Source organism: Guillardia theta (genome assembly GCF_000315625.1).
Source record: "Guillardia theta CCMP2712 unplaced genomic scaffold GUITHscaffold_38, whole genome shotgun sequence".
Classification (NCBI taxonomy): domain Eukaryota; class Cryptophyceae; order Pyrenomonadales; family Geminigeraceae; genus Guillardia; species Guillardia theta.
In genome coordinates, this window is record NW_005434636.1 from 218,142 (window position 1) to 240,902 (window position 22,761).

General features: G+C 54.1%; 8 protein-coding genes across 8 annotated transcripts in view; 4 read left to right on the forward strand and 4 right to left on the reverse strand.

Moving 5' to 3' along the window:
• The window catches only part of GUITHDRAFT_139438 (hypothetical protein), a gene marked incomplete at both ends in the record, with an annotated part of 4,282 nt that extends 2,692 nt beyond the window's left edge, over positions 1–1,590 (forward strand). Inside the window, 7 exons of the mRNA XM_005831736.1 lie at positions 33–90; positions 248–340; positions 592–714; positions 916–937; positions 986–1,074; positions 1,261–1,397; positions 1,524–1,590. Coding sequence (XP_005831793.1) covers positions 33–90; positions 248–340; positions 592–714; positions 916–937; positions 986–1,074; positions 1,261–1,397; positions 1,524–1,590 — 589 coding nt within the window. The remainder of the gene's footprint in view (positions 1–32; positions 91–247; positions 341–591; positions 715–915; positions 938–985; positions 1,075–1,260; positions 1,398–1,523) is intronic.
• Positions 1,591–3,310: 1,720 nt separating this feature from the next.
• Positions 3,311–5,282, reverse strand: GUITHDRAFT_109240 (hypothetical protein; the record flags this gene model as incomplete). Its single annotated transcript, XM_005831737.1, has 3 exons — positions 3,311–3,647; positions 3,692–3,941; positions 3,995–5,282. 3 exons carry the CDS (start codon positions 5,280–5,282, stop codon positions 3,311–3,313), a joined length of 1,875 nt encoding a protein of 624 aa, XP_005831794.1.
• A 695-nt stretch (positions 5,283–5,977) lies between these two features.
• Positions 5,978–6,997, reverse strand: GUITHDRAFT_109241 (hypothetical protein; the record flags this gene model as incomplete). Its single annotated transcript, XM_005831738.1, has 1 exon — positions 5,978–6,997. The coding sequence occupies one exon, from the start codon at positions 6,995–6,997 to the stop codon at positions 5,978–5,980; it is 1,020 nt and encodes a 339-aa protein (XP_005831795.1).
• A 770-nt stretch (positions 6,998–7,767) lies between these two features.
• Positions 7,768–10,570, forward strand: GUITHDRAFT_157916 (hypothetical protein; the record flags this gene model as incomplete). Its single annotated transcript, XM_005831739.1, has 14 exons — positions 7,768–7,805; positions 7,858–7,927; positions 8,207–8,369; positions 8,431–8,471; positions 8,518–8,586; positions 8,647–8,752; positions 8,946–8,977; positions 9,028–9,111; positions 9,317–9,366; positions 9,412–9,466; positions 9,553–9,591; positions 9,920–9,986; positions 10,174–10,214; positions 10,439–10,570. The coding sequence occupies 14 exons, from the start codon at positions 7,768–7,770 to the stop codon at positions 10,568–10,570; spliced, it is 987 nt and encodes a 328-aa protein (XP_005831796.1).
• A 2,198-nt stretch (positions 10,571–12,768) lies between these two features.
• GUITHDRAFT_152869 (hypothetical protein) lies at positions 12,769–13,579 on the forward strand. The gene has a single exon (XM_005831740.1). It carries the CDS (start codon positions 12,780–12,782, stop codon positions 13,488–13,490), a length of 711 nt encoding a protein of 236 aa, XP_005831797.1. The 5' UTR covers positions 12,769–12,779; the 3' UTR covers positions 13,491–13,579.
• Positions 13,580–14,646: 1,067 nt separating this feature from the next.
• Positions 14,647–16,570, reverse strand: GUITHDRAFT_109244 (hypothetical protein; the record flags this gene model as incomplete). The annotated part of the gene is made up of 12 exons (XM_005831741.1): positions 14,647–14,798; positions 14,844–14,873; positions 14,917–14,973; positions 15,284–15,504; positions 15,554–15,638; positions 15,691–15,759; positions 15,823–15,935; positions 15,981–16,084; positions 16,130–16,191; positions 16,246–16,289; positions 16,342–16,427; positions 16,481–16,570. The coding sequence occupies 12 exons, from the start codon at positions 16,568–16,570 to the stop codon at positions 14,647–14,649; spliced, it is 1,113 nt and encodes a 370-aa protein (XP_005831798.1).
• Positions 16,571–18,856: 2,286 nt separating this feature from the next.
• On the forward strand, positions 18,857–20,203 carry GUITHDRAFT_109245 (hypothetical protein; the record flags this gene model as incomplete). Its single annotated transcript, XM_005831742.1, has 1 exon — positions 18,857–20,203. The coding sequence occupies one exon, from the start codon at positions 18,857–18,859 to the stop codon at positions 20,201–20,203; it is 1,347 nt and encodes a 448-aa protein (XP_005831799.1).
• Positions 20,204–20,386: 183 nt separating this feature from the next.
• On the reverse strand, positions 20,387–22,660 carry GUITHDRAFT_163455 (hypothetical protein). Its single transcript, XM_005831743.1, has 9 exons — positions 22,458–22,660; positions 22,140–22,412; positions 21,897–22,090; positions 21,718–21,838; positions 21,500–21,559; positions 21,396–21,452; positions 21,275–21,352; positions 20,835–21,251; positions 20,387–20,635 (listed from the first exon to the last, which is right to left on the reverse strand). The coding sequence occupies exons 1-9, from the start codon at positions 22,629–22,631 to the stop codon at positions 20,519–20,521; spliced, it is 1,491 nt and encodes a 496-aa protein (XP_005831800.1). The 5' UTR covers positions 22,632–22,660; the 3' UTR covers positions 20,387–20,518.
• Positions 22,661–22,761: the final 101 nt, after the last annotated feature.

The window sequence follows — 22,761 nt, forward strand, 5'->3', positions numbered from 1 at the left end:
GTTGCCACGATAGAGGTATCGCTCTCACACAGAGGGGAGAGTCCGACGGACTTTGTGGTCATTCCCGCAGTACGCGAGGGGGAGAAGAAGGTCGGTATAGCAGCTCCCATTTTGTCTCACTAGCGTGGTTCTAATCAGAATGCCTCCTCCCTCCCTCCTCCTCCCTCCCTACCCGCCGCCCCCCCCCCCCCCCCCTTCCTCCTGCCTGCTGGCATGCTGGGTGAGAGTCAACATGACACATTTGTAGGTTCCGCCGAGAGTTTATGACTCGCTCGACAAGATTCCTGATGACCCGACGGATCTTGACCCTTCCATGCTCCTCAAAGTTGTTGGGCCTGCGGTACTCCTCCTCCTCCCTTCTCCTCCTCTTCTTCCTCCCTTCTCCTCCTCTTCTTCGAAAGAACAAGTCCTCTTCCTCCTCCTCTTCCCTTGTCCTGCTGCTCCTCCTCATCATCCTACTGCTCCCGCTAGGCTCCTTTTTGCGGTTTCTCCTTCTCTTCCCTTCCAGCCTCTGCACCCATTCATTTTTCCTCGTCCTCGCGCTTTGATCCTATCCTATCTGCTTCCCTCCTCTGACTTGTTCGCCCTCAGCACGAGCCTCCTGCTATCCCCTGGCAGCAGTTTCTTCTTCCTGAGCCCGAAGCTCCTCCTGCTCCATCCGATCCTGTAGCTCACAATGGAGGAGGGATGCTTTCAGCGATGCCTCCAGCCCAGGTGAGAGGAGGGAGGAGGAGGGGAGGGGAGGGGAGGGAGGGGAGGGAAACAATTACAGGCCATGGAGAAAAGAAGGAGGGAGGGGCAGGAGGAGGAGGAGGAGGAGGGCAGGGCAGGGCTGGAAGTTGGGGGCGGAGGGTTGGGCAAGAGAAAGCAAGAGATGATTTGGAGATGATTTTTCTGTGTGACGAGTTCTTTCAGGGATACCAGAGCAACCATGACAGTATCTCTTCCTCGCTCCCTCTCCCTCTCTCTGCTGACTCTCCCTCAGTATTCCACGAAGTCAACGCCCTCCTCCACCAAGTTGAGGGCCCGTCGGGCACCTGGTCGGAGACGAACCGAATGCCTGCCCAACCCATGGTAAAGACATAATGTGGCGATGGTGATGGTGATGGTGATGGTGATGGTGATGGTGATGGTGGGAGGAGGAGGAGAGGTGAACATGATAAAGGTTAGAGATGTTGATGGAAATGATGTTCATGATGATTATTATGGGAAAGATGATGCCGGTGCTGGCGCTGGTACTGATACTGATGATACTGGCAGGCCTACCCGCCCATGGGACAGGAGCAAATGTACAACATGCACGGGGGTCAGATGGGATGGAGGGGGTCAGGAGACCCGCATGGACCCCACTCGTATCCTCATGACAGGATGACCCAAGGACAGTGGAATTCCAACGGGTGGAGAGACTGGAGAGGAGGAGGACGGGGAGGGCGAGGGGGAGGAGGACGGGAAGGGGGACATTGGCAGCCCAGATATTAGTGGATGGGGAAGGAGTGACTGAGGAGATGAACGGCGTCTGCTAGGAAAAGGAAGGGAAAGGGAAAAGAGGTGGAGAATGAGGAGAGGAGGAGGAAGAAGATTGGGGGATAGAGAAGCGGTGGCGATGGCAAAGCAGCAGCATTGCAATTGTACAGATTGTATTTAATGTTTGGTTGGGATGGTATTGAAGTATTCTTTCAGCAAGTGCTGAGATCAAAACTTTACCATCAAGCAGGAGATTTTAGCCACAGTCATCCAGTGACTATGAGATGAAACGGGGAGTGACAAAGGAAGTCATGTAGAGGTGTGCTATGTCAGATCACATCGCAACCCAAACACAATCTGCATGTGTCTCGAGCTCAAGTTTGATCATCATCTCCAAAACTTCCCGACACTTCAATACAGGCTGCCGCGCGGCATGTAAACACCTGCGCTGTCCGTGTTCACGTCGTAGATGGAGATGTACCCCGTCGAATCGCAAGTTGCAAATAAACCGTTCTGCCTGCCTCCCGTTAACATGAAAGATCCTGCAAGTACTATCAGAAGCTATCCTTTCCTTCCCCTCCTTCCCCTCCCTCCCTCACCTCCCTTCATTCCCCTCCCTGCATCCCCTTGCTCCTGCCCCTTCCTCTCGTCTCCTTCTCCTTCTCTTTCTTCCTTCCCGTTCCCTTTTCTCTGCCCTTCTCCCTCCCCCTACTCTTCCTCTTCCTCTTCCTCTTCCTCTTCCTCTTCCTCTTCCTCTTCCTCCTTCACCGTCGATCCTGTACTCTTCCGATGGCCTCCTGCTCGACCTACAATGAGGGTCGTTCTGCCAGAGCCTACGGACATGTTCAGCTCCTCCTCCTCCTCGATCTTGACCGTCACATGATAGACGAGTACATGCCCGAGGTGCGGTTGTCCAGTTTCCACACGGAGAACTGAGGAGATCCGAAGTTGACGAAGAAGCGCCGCTGAGGATCCAGAGCGATCTGAATGACGACGGTCAGGAGGAGGGAGGAGGGAGGAGGGAGGAGGGAGGAGGGAGGAGGGAGGGAGGGAGGAGGGAGGAGGGAGGAGGGAGGCGAGGAGGAGGGGGTGGGAGAGAGGGGAGAGGGAAGGAAGGAAGGAAGAACGTGGGAGGAGGAGGGAGGAGGTCAGGAAGGAGGCAAGCGCAAATGGAAGGAACGAAGGAGGCAGGAGGAAGGAGAGAAACGGATGGAAAGGGAGGAGGGAAGAAGAAAAGAGGAAGGCGGGGAGGGAGGGGAGCGCAAATGGAAGGAAGCACCAACATGGTCGATATTCGACATCAGATTGTCTTGGAATTGAATCACACACATCTCCGGACGACGAATGTCGAACATCCTCATCATGCCATCTCCATATCCTGTTGGATCCTTCACACCCTCCTCGTCCTGCTCCTGCTCCTGCTCCTGCTCCTGCTCCTGCTCCTGCTCCTGCTGCTCCTCCTGCTGCTCCTCCTCCTTTTCTACCTCCTCCTCGTCCTCCTCCTCCTCCTCCTCCTCCTCCAACGCCTCATCACAGGCTTCCTGTCACCCTCTCTTTCCAATCCTCTCCTCAATTTCTTCTTTCTTAGCCTGCTGCCCACTATGTGCCTCCTCCACCTCCCCCTCCCCCGCCTTCTCGCCTCCTCTCGCCCTTCTCGCCTCTCCTCTCTCCTTCCTCGGCTCTCCCTTACCCAGCAAGCATGTGTATGTGTCGACCCACGTGTGAGATTGGAGGTTTTGATGCTTTGTCTGTTTGAGCGATCAGTAGGGTCGATGTAACCTCGGAAGATGTACAAGATGACAAGAAAGCAACAAGTCAAACGAATGACTTGAACAAGACACTCACTTCAGCACTGAAACACAATAATAACAACAACAACAGAAACAAGAACAACAAGATCAACAACAAGATCAACAACAACAAGATCAACCACAACAACAACAACAACAGCAACAACAACAGCAACAACAACACAGTAGTCACAAGTACGCAAAAAAGAAAATCCTTGTGACCTCACCTGCACCACGACGTTCCTCTCATACTTTCCGGCTCTGATGTCAAATACATGGAACACACCGCAGTCTGTCACTGCCGACGCCATCTTCGCCAAACTTGGATTCCAATGGCATGACGGCAACTTGCCCTTGGCTCTGTAGACAGAGTTCTCCGAGAGTCGACGAGAGCTGAGTTGGTCCGAGACAACTTTCTCTATGTCTGTGATGCAAACCTGCACTCTTTGATCACTCCTCCGCAAGCTTTTTCCTCCTCCTCGACCACCACCACCACCACCACCACCTCCTCCTCCTCCTCCTCTTTTCTTCTCCTCCTCCTCTCACTCTTCCTTCCTCTCTCTCCCTCCCCCCTCCCCCCCCTCCTTCTCTTCATCTCCTTCTCCTGCTTCGCGTCATCCTCCACGTCCTCGTCCTCGTCCTCTTCCATCTCCTTGACGCCTACTCCTCCCCACCTTTCCATCGAGGCTGCAAGACAGGCAGAGGCTCCGTTGGAAGTTGTTGAGCTGCAAGGTGTTCACCATAGTGGCGAGCAAGCACAAGACATGTTACCTTGACATCTGTGATCTCATCGTCGTGTATCTTAGCGAGGTTGTACCTGGTCTTCATCGTCCCTTCCCCGTACTTCATCACCACCATCCTGGAGCCAACGGCAGCGAGCAGCTCCTGCGCGCTGATCCACCCCAGGCTCACGTAGCGGCAAGGGGGCAACTCTGAGGAGGCAGCGCAGGAGATCTTGGCCAACGGCGACCTCGCCACGTTGAGGACGCAGACTCGATCTGTCTGCTCTGAGCTGCTTGACGCTGCTGCTCTACAACAAGTTGCAACCGCCATCAACCCGGGCTCGAAGGGGCTGAAGCAGGGGCGAGCAAGGGAAACATCCTCCTCTTCCACCACCTTGGGCGCCAGCTCGTTCAAGTGCACGCGAACCAGAGGCCTGCTGCTCGGCAGCCTGCTGGGGTCCGGAGCCATGGCAAACACTCTCCTCAACACTTGATGGTGCTCCCCAAGGATCACACCCGCTGCCCTCATCTCCCCTCCCCTCCCTCCTCCTCCCGTGCCCGCTGAGCGCAGCACCTCCAGCCATTGCCGCCTGGAGCTGGCCATGGCGATGGAGTCTCTCGACATGCAGCAGGGCGGCTGCACCTTGAGAGAGTCTGTGGACATGTACTTCGCCTCCACCACCATAACTTTGGGGTGCTGCTGACTGGCCCCTGACTCTGTGGCCGGGCCCTTGACCTTGACGGGGGTGGAGAGGGGGAAGGAGGGGCTGCTGTCCGAGTCAGAGCTCTCATCAATCATGAACTTCTTCCACGACTCGTCCTCGTACTCCCTCCGCACCCGCTCGCATGGGTTTGCGCTCTCCTCCCCAGCCTCCTCGCCAAAGAAGGATATTGCTTCCCGCTCATCCTCCAGGTACTTGAGCATCAGCTCCTGGCTCTGCTGTCCTCCATCGCACATGCTCACCGGCGGCTCTCCTGACAGGTGCCAGTCGTTGTGCAGCAGGTGCTCCAGACCTGAGAACGACCGGCCGAGACAGTCGACAGACTTGGCTGTTCTGCTCATGCTCATGTCCTCAGACGTCTTGCCAAGTTCCATCAGCTCCTTGCCCGGCAAACTTGCGTCATGCGTCAAGTCCAGCTCATCGAGAGGAGGGTTCCCAGAGCATGTCAGGCCAGAGAGCCGCGACATGGTGGATCGGTTGAGCAGCGGGAGCTCTTGGCTGTCCACGGGCAAGATGGGGAATTCATCATCCAGAGAGTGAAGGGAGAAATCTATCAGTCTCTTGAACGAGTTGCTTCGCTCCATCTCGAGATGCGCGACGTCTTCGATGATTTCATCCATGATGGACGTGCAGCAGCAAAGTCACCCCGGAGCTCCTGAATCCTTGTGACTGCGGTCAACCTGAGCGATCCAGCCCCTTCATCTATCCCACGGGTTTGTCCCGACGGTGCATTACCATCCTTGCTCCTACAGGGACTATATCTCTCCTTCCTCTTCCTCTTCCTCTTCCTCTTCCTCTTCCTCTTCCTCTTCCTCTTCCTCTCTATCACCTGCTCCCCCTCCTTACCCCCTCCTTCATTCGCCTGAGCGATGGTCAGACGAGACCTCCGATGGTCAAACTGGTCAACCGTGACTCGCCAAACAACTTGGAGGCCCTCGTCCCCGCCCTGACACCGCCCCTGTTTCACTCCGAGGCTCTGACTGGCTCGGGCTGCCGGCCCGGGCAGTCTGGCCCAGTCACTAGTCCGGGTGGCAGTCAAGTTCAGTGATGGTGTGGGCACTCGGAATCGACTGACCCTACGGGCCTCAAGGCGAAGTTGGCAAATCACTCAAGTTTGCACAACGCATTCAAGCCGCAGTGTTGTTAAGTGTACATGTGTACTTGAAACATTCAGATGGTCTGATCCATCATGAAATAACATAGTGAAATTAGATCGGGTCGATGCAGAGCAATCTCAGACCTTCATCTAAAAAGCTGCAGAGATTTGCAGGCCAGTTTGTCAGGATCCACCGCGAGCGCCCCGAAGGTATTCGTACACACGACGCATCGTTTCAGTGTAGACAGGAGAGATGTCCTCTCTCAGCGCAGCGCGTCTCTCTTCATCAGTTTCCATTGTCATATCCCTCTTGAAGCGAGTGAAGCCGATGCTGTTTTCGATCTTGGTGACTATCTGATGACAGGAGATACATAGGAGTTGGCACTTGTCAATCTCTGTGAACGCCTCCGTCAACGGTTTTCCATTCTCGACGATGTTGCACACAGAATCTCCCTTGTCAAACATGTTCTCGTGGTCGAAGTGGAAATATGTCATCTTGTCCTCGCCCTGTATCTCGAACCCTGCTCCCTTGTGACAGAACGCACAACTCACCTTTCCATTGTCAACACAGTATTGCTGAATTTCTCTCCAACGCTCAGACATTTCTCCACGAAATAGATTGTCGTGACACTCCCGGCAATACATGTCTGAACCCCAAACCCTGGGAGCTGAAAAATGATACTGTTCGCAATGTGTACAAACAAATTTCAGGCCGTCCATGACTGCTTCAATCTTGGAATCATCCAATGACTGAACGACATGTTCAATATGCTGCCTCGCAGATATTTTCTCGAAATACTTCCGTTTCACGCTGTTTCCCGACCGGTTCAAGTCTCGTCCGATCTCATCCCAAGGAATATCTAGCTTTTGGCATCGCTGCACCAGCTGAACAAGCCTATCCTCCTGCTGGGGGGTCCACAACTGCCATGATCTCTTTGACTTGAACTTGATATTTATCGACTTTGCTGTCTCTTTCACTTTCGTTGTAAATGCAGTCAGCGACCGGGCGATTCCAAACTCAGCGATGTATTCCTCCAACCATTGGCTGTAGTTGGGTTCCTCCCGCTCTTCACCTGTCTGATCAGCCGGATCGCCTCCGGCTGCTCCTTCTTGCTCAGCTGTCCCCTCTGGGCTGCATGGTCTCAGCGCTCGGATCTTGTTCGTGATACTATCGATCTCTTGTTGCCCCCATCGTGGCGGCATGTGTACACCCTGTCCACCTGCTCTATCCTAAATAGGAACACTCCTGAAGCTGGGGACGTCAGCTTGACTACCGGTGCATTGTAGCACAAACAAGGGGGTATAAAGGGGGTGATCCATGCAAAGTTTCACTAGTAGGTTTCTGTGGGGCAGTAATCTTCTATTATTAATTCATTATCGCTGTCCCTTGCACGGAACTTGTCCGCGGCCTCCACCCCTTGGTGGGGTGGCAGCCAAGGGTAAGAGAAGTTCCGAATGGAGTACTAAGTGAATAGGGGGTAGTATGAGGCATGCTGAAAAGCGGGTAGGCGTGCATGTGCCACAATGTGCAGGGAAGGGGAATAATCTTAGGCAGGAGAGAGGAGAGGAGAGGAGAGGAGAGGAGAGGAGAGGAGAGGAGAGGAGAGGATGGAAGGGGGGATGGGGAAGGGAAGTGGGAAGAAGGGAAATGATACCGAGGGGCAACAGGATTGTTTATGAGGTGGTGGTTCTATTGCTAAAAGACCATATATCCCTTCTCCTAGCGCCGAATCTTGACCTCCCCGCACTTGGACTTGAGGGATCAATCTTACTTTCCCTTCTTCCTCGCAGTACCTATCGGCTGCAAGATCGTTCGCCATGGCTCCTGTGAACCCTGTAAGATTTCCTACCCCTCGCGTGCATAGTGACAGGACTTGCAGGAAGCCAAACCTGTCTACAACAATGACGTGGCTGTTGCTACCGCCATCGTGTCGTACTACCCATGTCCCAACGATCCGCACCGGCCCACCTCCATGCCAATCTACCAATCCTCCACCTTCGTGCAGCCGAGGTCAGTTGCGGTCGTCCATGGCCGACGCTGCTCCTGACCGCCCTGCTTCCAGTGCAACAGAGTTCCAGGAGTATGACTACACTCGCTCGGGGAACCCCACGAGAAGTGCGTTGGAGAAGCTGGTAGGATGCGATTGTGATGAATATGATGATGATGATGAGGAGGAGGAGGAGGAGGAGGAGGAGGAGGATGGGAAGGTGGTGGTGGTGGTAGAGGAGGAGGAGGACGAGGACGAGGAGGTCGAGGAGGAGGAGGAGGAGAAAGGGGAGGAGGATGGAGATGACGGAGATGACGAAAGACGTTGACACTGTTCATGCTGATGATAATTTTCATGATCTTGATAATGCTGTGTCGCATCCATGTGTTGTTGATAGTTGAAGGAGAAGTTGAGGAGACGACAGGTCGCCGGCATGGAGGGCGCGCATGCAGCTTTCGCTTTTACGTCCGGGATGGCAGCCTTGTCCTGCATGACTCGGTTGGTGAAGGCTGGAGATGAAATCATTTGCAATGCCGACATCTATGGCGGGATGTACCGCCTCCTGACAAAAGTTGCTACAAGACAAGGTCCCAAGAGACGAGATCAAGTTCGAGATGTTTCGATCTGAAGTCTTGCTGCTCGAAACAGGCATCACTGTCAAGTTTGTCCAGATCTGGAACCTTGAGGAGGTGCCTCACTGACTTACAGCAACTTCCTTGCTCATTCTTGAGGCAGGTGAAAAAAGCCATGACGAGCAAGACCAAGATAGTTCACATCGAGTCTCCTTCCAACCCCCTGATGATGGTGATTGCGGACTACTCAGATCAGCTTCCTCTCGCACCGGGGATGACAAGGGATTGACAGGTCACGGACATTCGCGCGCTCTCCAAAATTGTGCATGAACGTGGCGCGCTGCTCACGGTGGACAACACGATCCTCACACCTCTCCTGATGAAGCCGCTCGAGCTCGGTCAGGAGGAGAGGAGGAGAGGAGGAGAGGACAGGAGATGACGAGGAGAGGAGGGGAGAGGAGGAGGAGGAGGAGGAGGAGGAGGAGGGTAGGGTAGGGGACGAGGGGACGAGTGGAGAATGAAGGGAGGGAAAGGATAGGATAGCGGAGGGTTGATTCAGTGATTGCTTCGCTGACCGCTTCTTGTACTCAGGGGCGGATGTTGTTGTCCACTCAGCGACTAAGGTGATGTGTGGAGAGATTGATGTATCCTCTTGCTCATGCGGTTGCTGCAGTTCTTTGGAGGACATGCAGACGTGATGTCAGGGTTCGTTTGCTGCAAGACGGAGGAGCTGAGCAAGCAGATCTACTTCCATCAGGCATGGAGGAGAAAAAGAGCGGAGGAGAAGAAGAGCGGAGGAGAAGAAGAGCGGAGGAGGAGGAGGAGGAGGAGGAGGAGGAGGAGGCGGAGGAGGAGGAGGACTGGAGGATTGGAGGAGGAGAAAACCGGAGGAGGTGAAACCAGGAGGAGGATGAAAGGGGAGCTGGTGGTGTTTGGTCAGCAGCAACTTACATTTCATTCAGAACGCTGAAGGGACAGGACTTGCACCGTTCGACTGCTGGCTGGTACTGAGGTGAGGGAGGAAGCGGGTGTGGTGGTGCAGCTGAAGTTCGGGCAGGGGGATCAAGACCATGGCCGTGAGGATTGAGAGGGGGATGAGCAACACTGTGGAGGTGAACCATGAGGGGGAGGAGGGGTGGGCTGGGGAAGAGGAGGGGGAGGGGGAGGGGGAGGGGTCGTGGGTTCATGTTGCTGTCAGGTGGCAAAGTTCCTTGCTGCACAACCCATTGTGAAGAAGGTAAGTCTCCTCGTCCGACCCTGCGCTCCTCCTCCTCTTCCTCTCCTCCTCCTTCCCGTCTCCTCCTTGAATCGTCCCTCATCTCTTTATCAGGTTCACTACGCGGGAGTTCGCAACCTGGGCAAGGCCCAGAACTCAGCGGAGCAAGTGAGATGAGAAGCAAACGAGGAGAGGAAGTAGAGTTGGGAAGGAGTCAGGGATGCAGTTGTAGATGGGAGGGGAGGGAAGGGGAGGGAAAGGAGGGGTTGTGGAGGAAAGGAGGGAGGGAGGGAGGGAGAGGGAAGCGAAAAGGAGGAGTGATGTTGCGGAGGTTTACCTTGGCGTCTAGGCTGTTCGCTACGACCTTCAGATGAGTCAATCGAAAGGAGCAGGGGTTCTTCTCTCCTTCGAAACAGGTAATGGAGCATACAGAGAAAGCTGGAGAATGGGAGGAAGGCAGAGCAAGGCAGGGGAAGCCGAGCATGGGAGGATGGAGCAAAGGGGGAGAGAGTTGGTGGGGAGGGAGGAAGGGCGTGTGGGGCTCAGAGGTTGGAGGTGCTGGGGATGAAAAGGAGGTTGAAGAGATGACTTTGGAATTTTCAGGCAACGTCGAACTGTCACAAAGGATTGTATCAGCTCTCAAGGTTTTCTCTCCTCCTCAACTCTCCGCCTTCATTCCCTCCCCCATCTCGACCTCTCCACAGCACTTGTCTGTCCCTCCCGCTCCCCCTCATCCTCCTCCATTCTTCTCTCCCGCTGCCCCACCACTCCCCGCCCCGTTCTAACCGTCCTCCTTGCCCTCCTTCTCCTTGCCCCCGCGTCCTCCCTCCCACCCCGTCCTCCCCGTCTTCCCTCACCTGGCCTCCAGATCTTCAAGATCACCGTCTCTTTTGGAGGATGCTCCTCCGTCGTCGAGATGCCCTCAGTCCTCTCGCACGCCTCCATCCCTAAGGATGAGCAGGCAGGCATCCCTTGCAAGCCTCCGAGTCGCTCACGTTGAACTCGCAGCATATCCCTGCCGACCTGATCAGAATGTCGATCGGCATCGAAGACATCAAAGACATCATCGCTGTAAGCCCTTGCCTCGCCTTCGTCCTTTTCGTCCTCGTCCTCGTCCTCTGCTCTCCCCTCCCCCGTTGAGTTGGTTTTCGCAGGACATTCAACAAGCTCTCATCGCCGCGGGAGGACCTTCTGCTGTAGCTGCTCAGAGTCGCTTGTAATGAAGACAGTGACGATCGAACGGACCGGCGGTCACTTCGGTGTGTCAGCCGAGGCTCCGGCCAGTGGGCCAGCCTGCCGCAGTGCGTCCCACCCCGGCGTCGCCGGGCCCCGACCGACCGGTTGAGCCCGTGCCACTGCCGTGACTCGGTGAGGCTCGGTGCCGGCGTCCGACTCGGTGCCGGCGTACCGGGCGGCAACTTGCGGCAACCGGTATGGTACGGTACTAGTGACCCGGTACCGACCGTCAGAGCTCGGCGGCGGCTCCGGGCCTCCGGGCCCTGGCCGCCGATTTCAGTATTCCTGTCGCCGCACTAGCGTTTTGTCGGCTACCCTTTCAAGTTGAGTAAAACATAGTACTCCGACCCGATGAAGTCAGCACGGCATGACTGTGGGCATGACAAGTCAGCATATTTCCAGAGGCAGGCTTGTTATCTTGACGGGCCCCGTGCTCTTTACTACACTGTTACTTCCACAAGAGGTTAGTCACAAGATACTCTGATGTCCTCGTGACTTCAACTCTAAACGTTTCGTTTACCTACCCCACAGCCCCCAGTTATGTGTGTTCCCACCCCCTCCTTTTAAAACTGATCTGACCGTAGTCCCATGTGACAAGATGCGAAGGGCTACAGAGTCGCTGACCTGGGGGTAGTAGTTTGCCTGTCTTTTGTACGGCCACTGTTATAATATGTTGGCAAGGGAGTTACTTATAGTGAATTACCTAAGGCTTTAATTGAAAAAATCTTTATCTTTGGGGCCACAGACGAGCGGTGAGAATACAGTTTGATTGAACTAGGTAGGGGTGGGTATATGGGGGCGACTATATGACTGCTGCGTGACCGACTCCTTCTCTCGGATTTGAAAGTTTAGTACACTCCATCAGTGGTGGGGTCATAGAAAATGGCAATACGGGTGATATATTTGTCTTACGGGTGATATTTACCTATCAAAAGGGGGTAAAATTCAATTTCGAGAATCATGGAGGTGGGGTACTCTTTGGAATTCTTACAGGGTAGGGTAGTTTGCGAGAACGTCATCAAGCAAATTTGATTGTACAAGTGTAGGGGTGGGCACTGAGATATCGGGATAACACCCACATATACCCCCAAATATACCCTCTTTAGAATATGAAATAGGAGGGTGGGGTGTTGCAAAGAGAGGTCCAAGTGGGGTAGAGTATCAAGTGAAAGGTTGAGGTATTTCGGGTGTGCGCGTGACTGTGCAGCATAAAAACCTTTTGCAACCGATAGGGGGTAGGGTGGTCGAAGATAGATAAAACCTCAGGTAGGGTAGTATGATGTCCTGCCCTGGTTCTGAATCTCCCCATGGGTAGTGGGTCTTGTGATCAAAGAACGGGGGTGGGAGTACTTTGACTTCCTTGGAGGCAAAGAAAGAGGGGGTAGGGGTACAAACGAGGGTGTGGGGTAGTCCTGGGGGCGGATGTAATAACCAGGTGAAAGCAAATGCGGTGGGTCAGTGTTTCCCCAAGTATATCAGAGGAGGTAGGGGTGGTGATATCAAGTGAATTACACGCTTCAAAATGGAATTACTGGGGGTAGGGGTGGCAAGCAAATGCCGCCTAATAGGGTAGGGTACACCGGGACAGAAACTTGTGGCGATGCTGAGAGGAGTTAGGAGAGGAGATAAGAGTCGAATAGTAGAGGAATGAGGAGAAGGTAAATGGAACCAGGAAGATGAATGGGAAGAAGGTTTGAAAGGAAGTCAACATTCACAGTCATAGCATCTCTAGCTCATGATCGGAGATGGATTTCAGGTTGATCCGAATGGATGACAACTTTTGCGATATCTGGCATTTTTGGTTTCGATGCGTGTATGTTTTTGTGAGGACGGAAACTTTTGTTGCAGTGTTGTTCTTTGCATGCCCTGCGATCAAGGAATCACTCAGCACGGTCTATGTCTAGAGTTCGAACGACTATATCGCATCATGAACTGTTCGATGGTCTCCTGACAAGGTGATGCAGGCGAAGGGGATGACAAGTGTGCTGGGCATTTCCAAGCAAACGGACGAGAGTTGCTGCGACAACAAGAGCAACACGCCGGAACCCTCTGATCTAGCAACCGTGCACTCCAACTCCGCGTACATGACTGACAGCGACACGGAGCGGGACATGCTGAATTTCGAAGTCAACCGCCCTGACGACATCAACGACGCGAGCATGATAAAGGAAATCTCCGAGCACCTCGACCTTTCCATAGAGGAGAAAATGGACGCGCTCATGACGTCGACAGCAGTGACGGCTCGGCATGTTGATGTATCTTGCGTTCGGTTGATAGCCAAGAAGATGAAAACCAGAGTGGTGGAGAAGGATGCGCTGGTAATGAAGAGAGGGTGCACTGGGAGGTGCATGTACTGGGTGGTACGCGGATCTTGTGTAGCCTTCTTTAACGGGCAGTGCTTCGAGCCAAGAGGGAGGGGACAGTGCTTTGGGGAGGTGGCAGTGGTGAATGTTTGCAATAAGATGAGGGAGGGTGTGACGCTGGAGGAGGCGATCAAGACGAGTAGGAGGATGACGGACGTGGTGGCGCTGGAGCAGACAGTGCTCATTGAGCTGGATGCCGTGGATGCTCTGCCGCTAGTGAGGACAGCACCCAACCTGTGGCGTACACTGGAGGATCTAGCCAAGTTTCGAGTGAATCGAGTCAAAGTGGCGAGCGAGGAATGCTCGCAAGAGAAGGCATGACGTGTAACTCATCATGTGGTAACTTTGTATGAGAGGGGTAGAGATAGACTTTAACTGAGATATCATGTTGTATTTTGTTGTGAAGTAAATCGTTTGCACTGCAACTTTCTACACGACTGTTTGACAACCACAGCACTCTAGGAGGCAACGTCCGTTAGCAGAGGAACACATATCTCATCCTCCCCGTGCCGCTCCCCCCTCCTCGCCCTCGTGCTGGCGACGGCATCGGATCGCTGCTTCAGCAGATCAGCGTCCAGTTGATCTTCAGCCTGACAGCGCGTCATTTCATTTCACGTCCCCACCCTAGCTCAGTAGACCTGCATCCTGAGGTACTCGCCCTTGAAACTCCAGGAGACGCAGCAAGAGGCGATCAGCACTCCAACCTGATGGATCGCCCGTCATGTATCCCATCCTCCGGCTCCTGCTGCTCCTGCCCCTGCCCCTGCCCCTGCCCCTGCCCCTGCCCCTGCCCCTGCCCCTTCGAGACAACGTTCTGCTCCTCCTTCTCTTGCACTTCCTCCTCCTCTTACCATGAGAGCAAGAGAATAGCTGGCATCCCGTGTAGGCTCAAGGACAGTCCCGTAGATCCAAGTCGAGTTCACGCATTGGAGGCAGGAGGGAAAGTGGCAAGGGATTGTGGGGTCGGGTAGGAGGGAGTACCCCTCCCTACAAGCATAGTTGCCAGCGAGGTACTCCATCCCTGCAATGAGGAGCACGCCGCAAACCTACAGAGGGCATGAGGAATAGACGGGAGGGGAGGGAAGCGTTCCTGTCCGCCCAAGACAAGGAGCGAGCTTGAGAGGGCCTCTGACGTCGGGAAAGAACACTCGGCTCCGAGCTCGAGACCAATCTGACAAGAGAGTGATCGGAGGGGAGGAGAAGGGAGGGGGAGGGAGGGGGAGGGGAGGAGGTTCACCGGTAAGAGAGGAACAAGAAAGAAACCTGAAGTTGAAGGGGAGGTGAGGGAGGAACAGAAGAAGCACATGCAATGCTTACCCGCCATGAAACCAACGGCGGATAGGAAGATATCACCATGAGATGGAGACAGGAAGACGTAGCAGAGCAGGATGATCTGTAGGAACAACGAGACGAGGAGAACGAGGAGCAGCAAGGAAGTAGAAGGAGAGGAGGAGGAGAGGGTTGGAGAGGAGACAAGTCAGGCACACTGTGCGGAGGAGGACTGGATCATCACAGTGAAGACGCTGACGGTGAGCATCCTCTGCATGGTCTCCCTCAACCGTTTGCTCCTGTCGAGGTACGAGCCGATGGCAGCCGAGCCGCAAACACCTCCGATGAGGATGAAAGTTCCTGTTCAACCCCGTCAGCTGCCCAGCACGTCGGGCGCCTCTTGACCGAGCAGGCCGGCCTGATCGTCAGTGTATCCTGCGAGAGACTTGAGGGAGGACGAGGGGAGAGGCAAGAGGACCAGCAGGGTGCATCAAGTCTCCGATGAGGGTGGAGATGGCGTTGAAGACCCCGAACCCTGAGAGGAGGGTGTAAGTGCCCAAGGTTGCGAGTTGAGTGAGAGAGGAAGCAGAGGGTGGGATGGCAGGGAGGCAGGGAGGCAGGAATGCCAGCAGGGAGGGGAGGAAAGGGGAGGAATGGGGAAAAAGAGAGGGAAGGAGGGAGGGAGGGAGGGAGGGAAGGAGGGAGGGAGGGAGGGAGGGAGGGACAGGGAGGGACAGGGAGGGAGGGAGGGACAGGGAGGGACAGGGAGGGACAGGGAGGGAGGGAGGAATATGGAGGAAGCGAGTACAGAAGACAAGATGATCACGTTCGGAGGTGGAGGTCACCTAGGCTGAAAACGACGAAGAGAACAAGGAAGTTGAAAGAGCTGATACAATCTTTCATCTCGGTGAAGAGATGATACAAGCCCTCCTCTCCTCGCTTGACCACCACCATCTCATTCATCTCCTCCGGAGTTCGCTCGACAGAGAAAGCCGACGTGATGCAGAAAGTTGCCAAGGTGAAGGAGCAGAGAGCTGTCGCAGCAAGTGCTTGCATGCTCACCAGTCTGCAACCCACTCTTCAACGATCAGAGGACCGAGGCATGGCATGCAGACCGTTGGAAGTCGGGGAGGAGAGGAAGGGAGGAGGAGGACGAGTTGGTGGGAGAGATCAGCATGGGCGAAACCCCAAGCCCGATGCCTGCACCAGGGCTCCGCACTCAGGCCCTGTCGAGCAGTGAAGGCATTCTCACCGGAGCCGACGGCGTTAGACATGGAGGCGATGGATGTCGCCAAGTTTCTCTCGTGCTGAGGGAAGTAAGCTGAGGTGCCGACATGCTCAGTCAGAAGCGCCAACGAGCAAGTCGCCAGTCATGACGACTCACCTGCTGAGAGCGCGGCAGGCGCGTTCATGAACACGACGTTGGCGATGGATTGAATGATCTGGCCAGTGAGCAGAGACTGGAAGCCATCGGAGGCTCCTCCCGATATCCTCATCCTGGAAGAACAAGCTGTCAAACCTGCGGAGGGCGGAGCAGTCTACCACGATCCCACGCATGTCAGTAAGGTCGCTGCGATCACCCCGACCGACAGCCCGAACTTCTCCAGGAAGAAGGCAGCCGGGAACACGAACAGGACGTACACAATCTGCAAGAGCATGTCAAAGAGAATAAGGAGAGCGAGGAACACAACCATGTTACAGCTGGTCAGACTGTCGGCAAGGTCAGAGCTGACATGATAGAATCGCTGGACATCTGGAGGAAAAGAGTGAAGAGAGGGGCACCAACGCTGTCCTGCATCTTGTTTACCTGTAGCGATCGGCGCAAACGTGATAATTTGAACTGGATGAAAGCTACGTCAATTCGCGAAAGATCCTCTAAGGTAGAGACCTGTGTTGGATATACATGCGGCCGAGAAGGCAAGTAGCATCAACCATCGCAACATCCCGAACCGCTGCATTCTTCTCCCGCAACGACACCGGCCTGTGGCGCTGATATCCCACGACCACTCTCTCTAACTCTCCATCTGGCTTCTCAAATCGACCCGATCCTGTTCAAACCTTTCCGCCCTCTTGTTCCACTTCCCGCTAAGCTTTGACGAAGAGAGCTTGTATCTTTGGCTGAGTCTCTGCATGAGCTTGCTGAAATCCCTCTTTTCCCCCTTCCCCTTCCCCCTTTCCCTCCCTCCTTCCCCTCCCTCCCTCCTCCTCTACTGAGGACATGGTCTACTCAACCTGTAGTTGAGGAGCTTCATTTTTGATCGGACTCACTTTGATTGAGTGCACCACGACCATCGGGGGCCGGCACTGCCCGGCCTGCTGGGCCGTGGCCCGGGCGGCCCGGGTTGCAACTCAAGGCCCTGAGAGTCGAGGAGGCTTGACCCTCGTTTAACTCAGTGATACCTTCACTTGATAGTAACTGGCAGACTCAGCTGTCCGATCTCGAAGTCCCGGCCCGGTCCGGCCCGGGCTCAGTGACTCGGAACTTAATCGGATTATCATAGTATAGCCTGATCCGACGGACTCATCCGCTGCCCGTGATGGAACGTATGCCAGCCGTGCCAGTCAGATAGCGCCGAGTTAACAAAAACTCTCCTGTAAACCATCTTGTTAAGGTCCTCTCATGTCTGGATGCTTTGGTTTCAACCGTGTTTCAGCATCCTAGCATACACTCTATCTCTCATGTGCTCCTCAATTCTGTTTTTGTGTGCATTAAACGTGACTCGGTCTTGAGCAAAAACTGTCTTGTTCAAATTACAACTAAGGTCGATGTGGTATCTGCGTGACTTTGGACTAGTACAAGTCTAATAAACTTGTATTCCGGGTGTTCATCGAGTCCGCAGGCCCTGCCGTTTCCGAGGCCCTTGCCAAGTTGAAAGTGTCGCCAGCCACTGTACTTCACAGGCTACTGTACTAGGCGAGTGGCACGGCCCGGGGGGCCGCCCGGCGAGCGGCTGAACCTGTTGAACAGCCGGCATTTGACGGCCGTTCAACAGTTGTGACATTAAATTCACTCATCAAAGCTGAATAACTGCTTTTCGGGGTCACGTCCCCGCATTGAAGTCCATTGCTAGCAACCCCACTACTGACAGGTATCCCCTGGGTTCGTCTCCTTCAAGCTCTTGGTTCTACGGCTCTTTGCTGACATAGTTGCGGCGAGCCGGACTACCCCCGCTAGCAGGTCAAACGAGAGGCCTGAGCCGAAACTTGCGACGGTTCGAATCTGAAAGGAGCTTTAGTGGTAGTGTTATCCACGATCGTAAAACTATTTCGTGATATCCCTGCAGTACCGGTCCTGTCATGTGATGTTCACCCCTGTTTTCAACACCACCCCTCTACGTTCACCGCGTGACCGGCTCTGAAAACAGCATCTGAGATCACCGATGACATTTTAACATTTTAAACAGGGGTGTAGGTAGGCCCGTGACCATCACCAGGGGGTACTGCCACCGATGTACGATTCTGAAGGGTCTACTAGCTACTGGGGGTAGGGTACGTTCAAGGGTGAAGTTTGGTGGGGAGACGTGGGGGTGGTGGGGGTTATAGTGGTCGAGGGACCGTACAGACTTGTAGCCATCCCACTGAAAGGACTACCCCCTGGCTAGACTCTTTTTTCAGTGGGTGGTGGGGGTAGGGTCATAGTGGCAAGATTGATACAGTAAACTGGAACTCCTCGTAGACAGCACAGCGGGTCGAGGGAACTTGGGGTGGGGTGGTAAGAGATGGAGTAGGGGTGCATATGACTGTACAAGAAAGGGTGATATGGGGTGGTCTTGGTAAGGAGGGACTGGTGGGTTACCTTCAAGTTGATCTTGATCGGCTTGAGACCTTACAGGGACACTGACGGGGGGTACTCAACAGTAGGGTGGGTACAGTCAGCCAAGGGGTGCAGGAGAATGGTATGAGGGTACTGGAGGGGTACAATACCCACGATTAGACGGATATAAATAGGGGTGGTGGTGAGTGGAAAGATTTCAGGGGTGCAAATTGGGCGGGTGGGGGTAGGTAAACAAGGTTGAGGGTGCCGCGCGAGATGAATGAGCTATTATTACGGAAGGGGGCGAGATAAGGAAGAGGAGAGAGGAGAGATAAGCGAGGAGAGGAGAGGAGAGGAGAGGAGAGGAGAGGAGAGGAGAGGAGAGGAGAGGAGAGGAGAGATACAGAGAGATACAGGAGAGGGAACTTAGGTTAGGTGAACAAGCGAGGCTGCGAGAAAACGAGGTTCAAGAAGCAATAATACCTTCAATATGAGGTCAGGAGACTCTCTGTTGAGGAATCAAGTCTGAAGGATCAAAGCTATTCTGAATATTCATCGTAAAACTGAACTTCAATACACAAGGACGTCCCAGTGATCGAATGGATTTCTCTCGGCCATGAAAGAGAGTACTACAACAGCTTCTGGTTGTAATCAAGACAAAACCATGCATCCTGAAAAGGGCTCAACTGACGAGGCCCAGGAGATGATAATCGATCTCTTGACCCAGAAGGAACTCGAGAAGAAGCGCATGATCAACTGGTGTAGAAATGCCACAATTGTTCATCCAAAGATTGTACCCCGCTCTGCGAGATCAATTTTACAAGCTGCCAGCATGGCAGTACTGCGGCATTACAGCGAGAGCTTTTGCTGCTCACTGTTGCATGACATGCACACTCTGCTGAATCAGAAGCATCATAACTTCCTGTTGAACCGATGGTTGAGCGACATGAAGCGAAGGGGAGGGATACTTTCGTTCAAAAGCGAGTGGAACGAAATCGCCAACCTCAACCCTCTTGCAAAGAGGATCTGCAAGCCCATCTATCTCATGGCCCTGGCGCACATCCTGCAGAAGAACATCATCGTGGTTGAGTGCGAGTCAAGGAGACACACCGGAAAGCACTCCTCCCCCCTCAAAGTCAGCAGCGGGGTGCAAGGGATTTATCTGCCGCTCGACCTGGAGACATGTTCCCAGGAATTTCTGATGTTCGCATTCATTGGAAACGACGTCTACCTACTTGAGGCCCCTGAGAACGCGGTACGCTCCCCTTCCGATTGCCCTCCTCCTCCCTGCCCTCCTCCTCCTTGCCCGAACTCCCGTGCGCTCGTCGCATTTGCCGCTGACCACCCCCCGCAGAGCAAGGTGATGTTTCCCCTGGTCACCTGCAAGGGCTCGCTGCTGCCCGTCAAGTTCTTGAAGGATACGGAGAGCGAGGACGAATGCTTGAAGTCCTACCTGTCTGTCGTAGCTGCAGACGTCTTCCCCAACCTCGTCGACCCTGACTTCCCTAACGGAGTTCCGGTCTTGTGCGCGCAGTTCGAGAGGGCGACGGTCTCGGGCCACCTGGACCATTCGCTCACCATCACGTCAGGGCAGGACTGCAACGCCGGCAACTTGGATGCTGAGAAAGAATCGTCTGACGACGAGCTTGTCCTCCCTGGAGGAGCTCAGAGGGTTCTTAGCGGACATGCCTTCGAGAGGACGGGATCTGACCATGGCCGAACTTTCAGCATTCCCTTCAGGGACGAGGACTCTCCTAGGAGCTTCGCGATGGGCGGGTTGAGGAGGATCAACAGCGACACGGCTCTGCACAGTTACGGAGGAGACGACTTGAACGTCATGCAGCCCGGAGTCCTGCTGCAGAAATGTCTGACGAACCTCAAGGCGGACGACTGCTTCGCAAGGAGCGGGACACCGCCACGGCCACGAGCGAGTGACCAGCACGACAGCAGCCCTGAAGGATCTGAGAGGAGGGTGACCTTCGGGCTGAACGAGACCATCATCTTAGGATGATGAGCCCCGTGCTTGTCTGCTGTATATACGAGATGGGATGTAAGCGCACTGGGAATCTTCTGAAGTAGTTTTGAGAGGAGGTGATTTTCTTTTTTTGAGCCTGTTGATATCGAATGATGAGAATTCCAAAGAATTCATACCCACCAGAGACACAAGGCGAACATCAAACATTTATTTCTGATCGCACACTCCTTTCTTGCACTTTGCCCCTTCACTTCAGATTAGAATTGTTTGTTACACCTCCGTATGAATCATGTGGATATCAAATATCTACATCCAAGTCCACTCTTGCCACTCTGCATCTCCACATCCCCTCTAGTTCAAGTTGATCTTTGAGGCGAGCTCACCGGGCAGGTCAGGTTTTTCTTGCACAACTTGCTTCAAGAGGGGAGCGTTGAGACGAAGCTCGATCTCCGTCATGGCACTTTCATTCTGTTGGGAAGATCAGGATGGGAGAGAACGTGAGAGAACAAGAACAAGAACAAGAACAAGAAAAACAAGAACAAGAGAGCAAGAGAACAGAAGTAATCAAAGACGAAAGGAGAGGTGAGAAATCGGACGAGAAAGAGAGGGAAGGAAGGGCGGAGGGAGAAGGTACAGGAGCGATGTACATCTAGCATCGTCGTCTCACCTCGTTGTAATAGTCTTTCATCATTCTTTGCTTGTCCAGCATGGCCTTCTGCTGCATGCACTGCTGGTGTCTTAGCACCTTATTCCTTTGCTGCTCCCTCTTGAAAGCCTCCGCTTCCCTCTTCATCTCTTCCGCCAGCAGGCGTTCCTCCTCCTTCCTCCTCATCTTTTCCTCCTCCTGCATCTGTATCTGCCTCTGCAAGAAGGCGTTGTTCTCCTTGACGATCCTGTCATGGCGCAGGCGATCATTGCGCTCCCTTTCCATGTCCCTCCTGTATTGCTCGTCCTGCGCCTTCTGCACGCGCTCCTCGATGTTGCGCTCCACCTCTGCCGCCTTGTTCTCCATCTCCTGCCCCATCCTCTCCGCAGCCTTGAGCCTCAACTGCCGGTCCTGCTCCCTCCGCGCCCTTTCGTTCTCCTGCCTCTCGGTCAGTCTCGCACTGCAGCAAGGGCTGTCCTCGCCTGTCGCTCTGCCATCTCCATCTGCACGCGGAACAGCCTCTCGTCGAGCTCCCTCTCCTGCCCAGCGTTCACAACCAACCGCACTGCCTCTCACCCTCACCTCTTGCTTCTGCTGCCGCTTCCTCTCCAGAACTTTCTCGTTCTCCTTGAGCACAGCCTGCGACGAGGTAAGACGAGCAGAATTCCCAGCAGAGATCCAGTGACCTCATACTGAGCTCTTTTCTCCATTGTAGCTCTCGCCCTCATCTTTTTGTCCTCTTCTATCTGCATCGGAAAAAAAGCTGCTGTCAGGACTGATCTTGAGAAGCACACGACATTTCCTCTTGCTGGAATTGTTGGATGATAGCAGCTTCTTCCTGCATTTGCTTCTCAGCCTGCACAGGATTCAGATCTGACGCCTTGCGCTGCATCCTCTTTGAGACCTGCATCTTCTTCCTATCCTGAGCCCTCTTCAGCTCAATGGCCTCTCTCTTGCGCTCCTCAAGGAGTTTTTGCAGTTTCTCATTCTCAATGAGCTTCATCTCTTGTTGCCACTCTTCATACCTGCAAAAGCACGCGCTCCATCACCCACACGGAAGCTTTCAGATCGCGAGAAAAGTACTTCTTTCGCTGCTCATCAGCAACCCTTCTTTCTTGTTCCTTCACCGCAGCTTTCTGCTTCTTCCTCTCTTCGATCTGAGCAGCAAGTTCTTCCCGCGTCCTCTGCTGCTCATTCTTGACTTTCTCTTTCATTTTCTTCTGCTCCTCGTAATGCTTCACATCATTGTACAGAGTCATCACGCTCCACTCATCAATCTGCGATCAAGCTTCAGTCTCCACCCGCCAGCCATCATCGCCACTCAACCTGCTTCCTTCGCTTCGATGGAGACGTCTGCGTGCTGGCAGTAGGAGGAGGTTGAGGCCTGTAGCTGTTGACCTCATCTACTTCAGTACGTCTGGGATAAGAGTCTTGCTCAGCATGATCAGAGACGGCCGCTGCTTCTGGAATTCCATCCATCGCAGAGAATTTTCTCTGGAGATCCTTGAGTTGTTTGTCTGTCAGCCGACCATGCGTGAGGATTTTCTCCACTTCCTCCACGGCTTTCAGGTAGATCGCGTCGTTACCTGCCTTCTTGTTCTGGTTTCTCATGTCAGCATCCATTAGATTCGTCCCATGACTCACCTTTCTGTGATAGTCCTTGAGCAAATTGTTCACCAGCACTTCCTTCAACTTGGAGAACTTGCTAGAATCTGTTGTTCGTACCGACGAATGTGACCTTGCCGTGTTTCCCCGCGCTGTTGCATTCCCTTGGGCTTGCTTCTGGTAGTTTCCTTTGCTGTGAATCCTCGGCAGCATCGTGACCTATCACTCTACTCTCCTATCTCGTTGCTGTCTAACACATCCACTGGCACGACCGAGCAGGATGACAAGAGCGGGATGTTGGTGAAGAGGAGGTTTTGAGAGGAGGAGGACGAGGAGGACGAGG